The 10,182-nt window shown below is 41.0% G+C and overlaps 1 protein-coding gene across 1 annotated transcript; it reads left to right on the top strand.

Annotated features, from left to right (window-relative positions):
* Window positions 1-101: 101 nt before the first annotated feature.
* ftcd (formimidoyltransferase cyclodeaminase) lies at window positions 102-7,675 on the top strand (the record flags this gene model as incomplete). Its single annotated transcript, XM_079264109.1, has 14 exons — window positions 102-155; window positions 416-599; window positions 1,345-1,473; window positions 2,396-2,484; window positions 2,571-2,750; window positions 3,183-3,320; window positions 4,635-4,766; window positions 4,864-4,925; window positions 5,003-5,129; window positions 5,698-5,859; window positions 5,986-6,029; window positions 7,150-7,288; window positions 7,418-7,513; window positions 7,592-7,675. 14 exons carry the CDS (start codon window positions 102-104, stop codon window positions 7,673-7,675), a joined length of 1,620 nt encoding a protein of 539 aa, XP_079120235.1.
* Window positions 7,676-10,182: the final 2,507 nt, after the last annotated feature.

The raw sequence follows: 10,182 nt of genomic DNA, 5'->3' as shown, positions 1-10,182 counted from the left end.
ATTGAACTGCAGCTGAAATGCCTTCGGACAGCAGAGGAAAAAGGGATTTGGGGGGAGTGTGTGACTGAACCTTGCTGGTTTTCTCCCAGTTTGCAGATATCATGGCTCAGCTGGTGGAGTGTGTCCCCAACTTCTCAGAGGGTCGAAACAAAGAGGTGAGCTAAACAATTTGTAGTTTAACTTTTTAAAGTTAGTAAACGTTGATTTTTTTCCCTCTCAGAAATCAGGTAATGTAACGTTTATAGCATGCTGTAATTTGGATGTTAGCAGATGTGGCTATAATAATGTTAATAATAATAATATAATAATGCTTTTTCAGGTTGCCGTCCCTGAACGCCTCCCGTCTGCAGCTTTCTGTCCTCATTCTGATGTAAAATATTTTAACCGAAGCAGAGTTTCTGTGTGAACCCATCAGGTGATCGATGCCATCTCAGCTGCCATTTCCAGCACACCTGGCTGCAGCCTGCTGGACGTTGATGCTGGGGCCTCCACCAACCGCACGGTCTACACCTTCGTGGGCTCCCCTGAGGCAGTGGTGGAGGGAGCGCTGAACGCCGCCCAGCAGGCCTTCAGCCTCATTGACATGAGCAAACACTCAGGTCAGTCTGAGCCCCTCAGCTGCAGTCACAGAACTGTCAGATGCAGTTTGATGGCCCATTTCTGCTCCATTATGGACATAAGTGGAGATGTTCATTCCATCCACTAGTGGGCAGTGCTGAATTCAGAGTTCATTTCCATGCTTTGTGCTGCTATAGTCGTTTAAAATGTTCCAAAAACACCAGAAGAAGAAAAAGTGCACAAAAGTCTTTTATGTTCTCCTTCCCTTCTTCTATAACTTTTTCTTTGTCAGTTTCTGGGTTGTTTTCTTTCTTTTCTTCTTCTTCTCTGGTTTGTCAGCTGTACAAATCAACACTGTCCCCGCGATTTCTGGTATTGTTAAGTTTTTTCTTCCAGTGACAGACAGCTAAGCCCCTTGAAAATAGATTAAGTTGCACGTGTCCAGAAGAGAATGACGAAACACTCCATCATCCTGTATGCATCATATTGCAACCATACCACTTCTGAGACCTTTTGCATTACGTAATGGTGAAAAGTTGGCCTAACATCCAGTGTAACATGATCTGATACTTGTCTTCTGTCCTCCCTGTGGACACAGTAGTTATGTAATAACAGACTACAGTAATGTTGACATCATACAGTAATACTTTGCAAATATGAAAATTAATTTTTGTTATTATTTTGTTAAAGGGCCCAGTATTGAGTTCAGAATAAAATATTTGGACTATTTTCCCCTTTTTTTTCTTGGCATGGGCTTGTAAGGCTTAACTTGTGTTTCCTGTTAAGGCGAGCACCCACGGACTGGAGCGCTGGACGTCTGTCCCTTCATCCCCGTCAGAAATGTCAGCATGGACGACTGCGTTGGCTGCGCCAATGCTTTTGGACAAAAACTGGCAGAGATGCTGCATGTGCCTGGTGAGATTCTGATGCAGATCCAACATGAAGAAGATGATGTTCTAGATCAGGGGTGTCACGCTCCAGTCCTCGATGGCCGGTATCCGGCAGGTTCTTGTTGTTTCCCTTTACCAACACAACTGATTCAAACCAAATGGATCCAGCAGCTTATTGTCAGCCAATTTTTTGAATTTCAGTCAGGTGGGTCAGAGCATGGAGACGAGAAAAACCTGCAGGATAGCGGCCCTCCAGGACTGAAGTTTTACACCTGTGATCTAGATGATCTAAGAAGTTTTGATGGCTCGTATGTCATCCGCAGATCAGATACTTACTCTTGACCATAACCCTTTATGGCCTTAAACACCAGCTGCAACATTTTAACATAAACTCTTTGTATCAGGAAGCCAGTGGAGAGATGTGAGATTCACAGTGATACGTTTCCTTTATTCAGGTCGTTGTGACGACACAAGCTGCAAATTCTGGGTTATAGACAGAGGCGGTCCTGGCTAGCTTTGCGTCCTGGGCAAACCACCCATCGTGAACTACTGACTTTTTTTTTTTTTTTTTTAGGGTGCTTGTGCACCCCCAAAAAGATTGCGCCCTGGCCGGTCGCCCACATTACCCATAGCAAAGACCGTCCCTGGTTATGGAACTGAAAATTACCAAAAATAAGCATCAGAAGGACCATTGTGGTGAAAACTGTGTGGATTTTTTTTGTTTTGTGTGGCTGTAATACTCTTCTGCATCCTCAGAGTGGCAACACTTCGGAAATTTTCTTTATTATCAGTTAAAAAAAAAAAAAAAGATGATGTTTTGAGGAAGCTTTGAATCGTCTTTCATCTGTCAGGACATTAAAGGGACATGTCAGGGAGTTCAGAGGACAAATGGCTGCAGAAATTCTGTTTTAAACATTTAAGGTAAAGACGACATGAATTCTCCACAGTGTATCTTTATGGAGAAGCAGCTCGAACTGAGAAGAGGAGAAATCTTCCGTCTGTTCGAGCCGGAGAGTACGAAGCTTTACCCGACAAGGTGAGGCGCTAGGAGCCTACAGGTGGTTGACTGACATTTCCGATAAACATCATACATCTGGACTTTGCATTTTTTCTCTCTTCCAGCTTAAACACGATGAGTGGGCCCCTGACTTTGGCCCCGCCCTCTTTGTACCATCATGGGGTGCCACGGTAACAGGTGCTCGCAAGTTTCTCATTGCATACAACGTGAACCTGATCAGCACCAAAGAGCAGGCTCATCGCATCGCACTGGACATCCGGGAGCAGGGCCGAGGGAAGGACCAGGTGCATGTTGGGAGTCTGAACCACTCATTCAATGTCGGAATAAGGGGAGTCCAAGTCCAGTCCTCAAGATCTACCTATCTCCAGCACACCTGAATCTATGAATGTCTCATTCCCAGGCTTCAGCTGATGAACTTAACCATTTGATTGAGGTGTGTTGGAGAAAGGATGCATCTAGAAGCTGATTTGCTTCTAGACTGCTCATCGAGGATGGTAGAACTCGATGGCCAGTTAGGGGCCCTAGGTCTGAATGTTCTGCTATCTTAGACAGCACTTGTTGACTTCAGCAGAATATTTGCTCAGGTGGACGGATGGGTGGATGGATGGATGGACAGACAGATGGGTGGATGGATGGATGGATAGAAAGTGGGAACACAGTAATAAAATGAATAAACAAGAGAAGCCCAACAAACACACACTCCCTCCTTTCTACAGCCAGGGCTGCTGAAGAAGGTACAGGGGATGGGCTGGTACCTGGATGAAGCCAACATCGCCCAGGTATCCACAAACATCCTGGATTATGAGCTGACATCCCTCCACACGGTGTATGAGGAGATCTGCAGGGATGCTGAGGTCAGAGCTCCACACGCCTTCAGGTTCAAGTCAGCAGCTGGGAACTGATGTGCATTAAAAAGTTTAAGTTTAATATACTGAGAGTGCAAAGGCTAGCAGAGTCTAGAATCTTAATTACTTTAGTGAAACTTCAGACGTTACTGGTCACATGTTGGTTTAATGCAGGAAAACACAAACTAAAATAATAATTCCAATCCTAAAATAGTTGAGATGGTGTTTAAAATTAAAAAAAAAAAAAAAACAGAATGCAATGATTTCCAAATCTCATCAACATAACAAACCATAAATATATGTGATGTTAAAACTGAGACGTTTTTTCTTTTGACAGAAAATATGAGCTGATTTTTTTATTTGAACATGAGAAACAAAAAGCTGAAAAGTAACATCTGGAGGATCATTTGACAACTAACTAGGTCACCTGGCAACAGGTCTGTAACATGACTGGAAGTAGGAATGTCGGTGTGGCAGTTGTGCTGATGATCTTGGGGTTCTCAGGCAGCACTGCATTAAAAACAGACATGATTCTCTACTGGAAACCAGTGCATGGACTCAGGAAGATTCAAGAAATCTGTGGACACAGCTCACCCTGAAATCCACACATGTAGGTTCCAGAAACACGGCCGCCTTCTCTGGACCAAAGCTCATTTAAAATGTTCTGAGGCAAAGTGGAAAAACTGGATGAAACTGTGGAATTGTTTGTGGACAGCATGGACGGCGTGTCCTGCAGACTAAAGAGGAGAGGGAGCATCCAGCTTGTTATCTGCCTGCATCTCTGATGGGATGGGGTTGCATTAGTGCCGACGGTGTGGGCAGCTTCCATATCTGTGAGGCTCCATCAATGCTGAAAAGTAACATCTGCTCCCATCCAGACAACGTCTCTTTCAGGGAAGACCTTGCAGATTTCAGCAGGACCATGCTGAACCACATCCTGCATCAGACTTAAAACGAACTCGTATAAAATGTCTCAGTTTCATCATCTTGCATGTTGTTTCTAATAAAATATGGCTTGATGACATTTGGGAATATCTGCAGATATTTACACAATAATAGGTATCAGCGTGTTTCTGCCAGCAGAGAATAAGTCATGTGACCAACCATCCACTGAGTGAAACAGCAGTATAAAAATGTTCATGTTCGTACGTCAACATGTTTCATCAGGATGGACAGTTGGATTTATGCTGATTAATTATCAACAAACAGATCAGACTGTGAATAATTTATTTTGACTTATTTAAATTCATTCTGAGTGAACGGAACTTTCTGGTTTCCGCCTCCTCCAGCCGTTTGTTCCTGATGCTACTTTATCATGTTCAGGAGCTGAAGCTGCCGGTGGTCGGCTCTCAGATCGTCGGTTTGATCCCCCTGAAGGCTCTGCTGGACTCTGCTGACTTCTACATCAAAAGAGACAAACTCTTCATCATCGAAGAGGAGCACAAAGTCCGACTGGTGAGCAGACGAGCCTTTATGGAAACACAGTCGGAGGTGTTCTCCCCGCCTCTGAGGCTTGTTTTGTTTGTTTGTTTGTTTGTTTGTTTGTGGACAGGTGATCAGTAAACTCGGCCTGGACTCGCTGGGCCCATTCAACCCACAGGAAAGAATCATAGAGTGAGTTTTACACATTATTTTTTCTCCTGTACATCCAGAAACGCCTTGCTAAACATGGGTGTGTGTTACCTATGAAGGTACATGGTGAGGTCGCAGGAGGAGGGACAGCTGGTGTCTTTGTCTCTGCAGAAGTTTGTCCGCAGTGTTGGAGCTCGCACAGCGGCTCCTGGAGGAGGATCAGTTTCTGCTGCCATCGCTGCATTGGTGAGTACAAATATTTTTTGCTTAACTTCACCTTTTATTGATTTATGCTTTTGTAAACAATACCAGTAATAAACCTGAAGCCTTTTTTTTTTTTTTTTTTTACTTTAGTTTGAATTTGAAGAGAACTCCCACAATCCATAATTATGGTTTGAATCTCTGTGATGAAAACACAAAACAAGCATGGTTTCAGCAAAGGGTGGGGGGGGGAGGGGTCCTCAAAAAAATAGGTTGGGAACAACTCGTTTTCCAAACTAAGGGACCCACTCGGGGGTCCAGAGATAGTTTTGTGGGGGAAAAAAAGTAAATATGCAAATCATTTCAGGGTCATGGGGAAGCTAGAGCCTATCCCAGCACTTAACACACATGTCTTTGGATGTCTTTTGCCCCAGCCAAGGATTGAACCAGTGACCACCTTGCTGTGTAACGATGAATCTCTAATCATTCACTGGTTTGATTTGTTTCATCTCTTTCCGTCTGGTTTTACAGCCGCTACGTACAGACATTATCCAGCAGTGTGACTCATCTTCACCTTTAAACATCTTTGCTGTTGTTTGTGTTTTTCCTTCAGGGCGCAGCGCTGGGGGCCATGGTGGGTCAGATGACATATGGGAAGAAACAGTTTGAGAATCTGGATGGTGTAATGAGGAGGCTTATCCCCCCGTTTCACCAGGCCATGAACGATCTGCTGCTCATGGTGGACGCCGACTCCTCCGCCTTCAACAGCTACATGGTGAATCCTACGCCTGCAGAAACCAGACCTATTTTCCAGATTTAATTACTAAAGTAATTGAATCTTAAGAACGTAACTTAATTTGCTTGTTCTTTTAGTACAGATAAAACCTGTTTTCTGTTGCAGGCAGCACTAAAAATGCCAAAAAACACTGCAGAGCAAATAAAAAGGTAAATATGACACATTTTTATGACAGCAGGGAGCAGCAAAAACCTTCAAGCTTGTAGATTTCCAAGTCTTAAACTGTCCAGTCCAATCAATAATTTAGTTGTCAGCATTTTAAAGATGCTTAGCAGAAGTTTAGCAGTTTACAACTGATCCCCCCCTTCCCCTTCCATCACAATGTGTTCCAAATGGCCAATGTATCTATATCTGTTGCTAGTGTGTGACTTGATGCAAAATGCAAAACTCGTCTGGATGATAAAGTTGTATAATACAGTCTTGGGATTCAGCTGGACCGAGATGAGTCCAGAAATGCAGATTATCGATCTGACCGTACTATCAAATAAGTCGAGAGTATTGAGCTATAAAGTTAAGTCTTTAAAAACCAAAGAAGAAAGTGATGTTCAAAACTCAGAAAAACATTAGCATCATAGCACAACATGAGGTTTAAGTGATGAAGAATAAAATAATATAGAAAATGAAAACATAAAAGAGTAAAAAACAGAAAACATAAAATAAATAAATACAGTTCAGATTTATTATACAATTCAGCTTCATTAGCATGACGCCACTTCACAACGATGTCATGTCAGGTCTGCACAGTCATCAGATTAAGGAGAATGAATGAATGAATGAAGGTTATGTTGTGGAGTGAAGTGAGCAGCAAATATTGGATGCCCCCCCCTCATGTGTCTTTTACGTTGCCATGGTTATAGTCACTTCATCCACTAGTGGGCAGTGCTGAGCTCAGAGTTCGGTTTTGAAATTGATTGGTAGCTGTTGTTGCAGAAACACTAAAAGGATGGTAAGGAGGACCAGACCTGTCTTAATCAAAACCTAATATATAGTTTGGGCATGTTGTCCACACTACAAACACGTACCAGAGACAACTTCAGATCACCCTGCTTCCACAAATGGAAGACAAAAAAAGGAATTTGAGCACTGTAGTCCAGTTTTTCCCTGTTGGTTTGTGCAAAAATCAGAATACGGATAACAATCTGTTATCTCACTTTTTTATGTTGGAGAATGAAACAAAGACAAATGAAAAAAAAAAACATTTCTTCTATTTTTGTTATTTGCATAATAGTGAAAAGAAATTAAACTGTAACATGATGTTGATGTTGCCAGGAGAGAAGCTGCCATGCAGGATGGTCTGCAGCAAGCCATCAGAGTCCCGTTGGCTCTGGCTGAGAGAATCACCGTTCTCTGGCCATATCTTAAAGAAATCGTTGCAAATGGAAACATCAGCTGCAAATCTGATGCACAGGTGAGACACAAACCTTCATAGCTGCCCAGATTCTCCAGTCTGGAAGCATGAACACATCATGGTGACGAGATAATAATGTCAGTGTAAACTAAGTAAAAATGCATCATCATCATAAGCGTTTATTTTCAGGTTGCAGCCAAAGCCCTGGAGACGGCTGTTTTTGGAGCATACTACAATGTAACGATCAACCTGAAAGACATCACCGATGAAACCGTCAAAGTGGCCGTGAGTGTGCCGATGTGCTTTCAGGTAACTCTGATCTAAATACTGTCCAGTCATCAGAAATGTGTTTGTTTGCAACAGATCCAGAGGAGAGTGTCGGGATTGCTGCAGGAGGCGAAGGACAGTGTTCAGGCGGTGCTCGACGCTGCAGAGAAGAGACAGTGATTAAAACCGGGATTTAAGTAGGAATAAAATGTTTTAAAGAAACAGAACTCAGTGTTTGCTGTATGTGAAAAAATCCAAGACCAGGTGAGGGGGTGGTAGAAGACCACAACACTTAAGAGATGAAAAATGCAAAATACACTACCAAAACTATCCACAATGAAATACTTGAATGCTTGGTTGCAATGGTTACGTTTCTATCCGACAGGCTAGAGTCTAAAACAGTGGACTGTTCTAAAGTTGTTGAGCTTATTGAATCTCTTAAAGAGACTCTGGTCCAGTACTGTGGTCAAAACTCTTTTGATGAAATGTGGAGTGAAACACTTATGTGAACAGTGTAACATTGACACAACTCAGAGAAAACCAAAGAGATCAAGAAAAAAAACAAAGGTGCTTCAGGATGATGTCATCCCCGTACTTTGGGACAGCATATAGATAGTAAGTACACTTTCTGTACATCTGTGTACTATCCAGTTCTGGATAACATGATTGGAGAAATAGGAAGATTTTCAAACATAAATTGTCACATTGTGAAAGGTGTACAGGCCCTAAATCCATCAAGTCCAACATTTTTGAAAGAAGAGGCTGTCCCTCTGTTGGCTGAAGCTCGTGGGTCAAATATTGAAGATCTCAAGCATGAGGTACATCAGACAAAGAGAGTGTTAAGACAGAAAAAAAGGGGAAAAGGAAAGTCCTGTAACTCTGATGGAGTTCACTCAGTTTTTTGGACCCATACCCGAATGTTTTTTTATTAATTGTTTAGGTTATGTAAAATAGCAGTTTTACCAGTGAGCAGTGCATCCTGTGAACAATTTTTTTTTAAAACTCTGAGGCTCATAAAGAACTATTATATTATATTATATATATATATATATATATATATATATATATATATATATATATATATATATATATACATACACACACGCACATATATATAGATGTTACTCTAGATTGCCGTTAGGAGTGAGTGTGAGTGTGTGTGGTTGTTTGTCTGTGTGGCCCTGCGATGGACTGGGGAACTGTCCAGGGTGTACCCTGCCTTTCGCCCAAAGACAGCTGGGATAGGCTCCTGCTTCCCCACAAACTATCATTGTACTAAGCGGTTAAGATAATGGATGGATGGAAAAAATACTGAAGGAAACACGACCAAAAAACAAAAACAAAAAAGTCTCAAATATCACTAAAAAGTTTTTAGGCTCTCATGAGGTGGTTTTTCAGATGTTTTGATATAAAAATATATATCACAAAAGTGCAATGGAAACATTTTCTTTGCATTTATGTCCCTGGATGTGACGTAATGGGTTATGACCAGTTCATTTCCAGTAAAAATGATGCTGTATAGAACAGGGAATTTTAGAGTTTTAGAAAAAAAATGAAGAGGTTTTGAAAAGTTGTGGCAAATTCCCTGCAACACGTAGAAACCCCCCAAAAAACACTATGTGGCTACCTTGCATATGCTGCAATTCTCGCAAACTCGAGAATTTACAAGATTTTAAGAGAACTGAGGCTAATGTGCTAAACACTGTTTAGTGGAAACACCCGCAAATTGCAATTGTCAAAACTTTAAGATAATGGTTTTATTTTGCAAAAAAAGTGTAATAGAAATGTATCTTCTGAGGAGTCGAAGATCACTTACTCCTTGCTTTAAAAAAAATAAAAAAGTTGCATTGGATGTTATTTGTTCTTTCACACCGTACATTTGAAGTCTGGAGCTCCAAGATCACCTGGATAGTATGAGCTTCTCTTACCGAGATGATCCCAAATTCAGAATTTGATAATCGCAAAAGCTTTATGTGTTAATGTTATGTGTTAAAAAATTATTGCTAATTCTGCGTATTCATCTTTTTGTATTTATACATACATTTTTTTTGTTTTGTTTTGTTTTTAATATGGTGATCTGGATTGATCTTTGCACCCCCAGTTTGAGAAAGCCACTATAAAGAACAAAGGCTTTGTAACTGTTATATACCCGTTTGCTGGTTACACACCTCCACTTTAATTTAAACAAATGGATATTTTTAACAGCCCTTTTCATGTCACTAAACCAAAGTCAAAGTAAAAAAAATGTATGCATCTTAAAATAAAAGAAGCACCTTAAAAATATTCTAATTGCTAGTTTTTTTTTACCCAGTTACACATATGTACAGATATATACATATGCACAACAAAATAACAATACAGTAACAATAACACAAAATACAATAAAATCAACATCAAAACTAGAGGAAAACTAATATGACTCTTTTAGGGCCGACATTGATACATCATGAAAATGACCCAAGGATAAACATTCTGAAATGAAAACAATATCTGACACATTTTGAGGTAGAAACGTGAATACTACAATCTGTCAGCCTCACAAAGCGTGATCTGTTCATCTGAAATCCAGGTTTTTGGAATTCATGGAACTTCTCACAAAACCACAACAGATGACTATTTACAGATGAACAGTATACAAATCCAGCCAGACCTCACCGATGCCTCCAGATCATCCAGTGAGAAAAATA

Source organism: Telmatherina bonti (assembly GCF_933228915.1).
Source record: "Telmatherina bonti genome assembly, chromosome: 24".
NCBI lineage: Eukaryota > Metazoa > Chordata > Actinopteri > Atheriniformes > Telmatherinidae > Telmatherina > Telmatherina bonti.
This window is presented reverse-complemented; position numbering and strand designations above follow the sequence as displayed.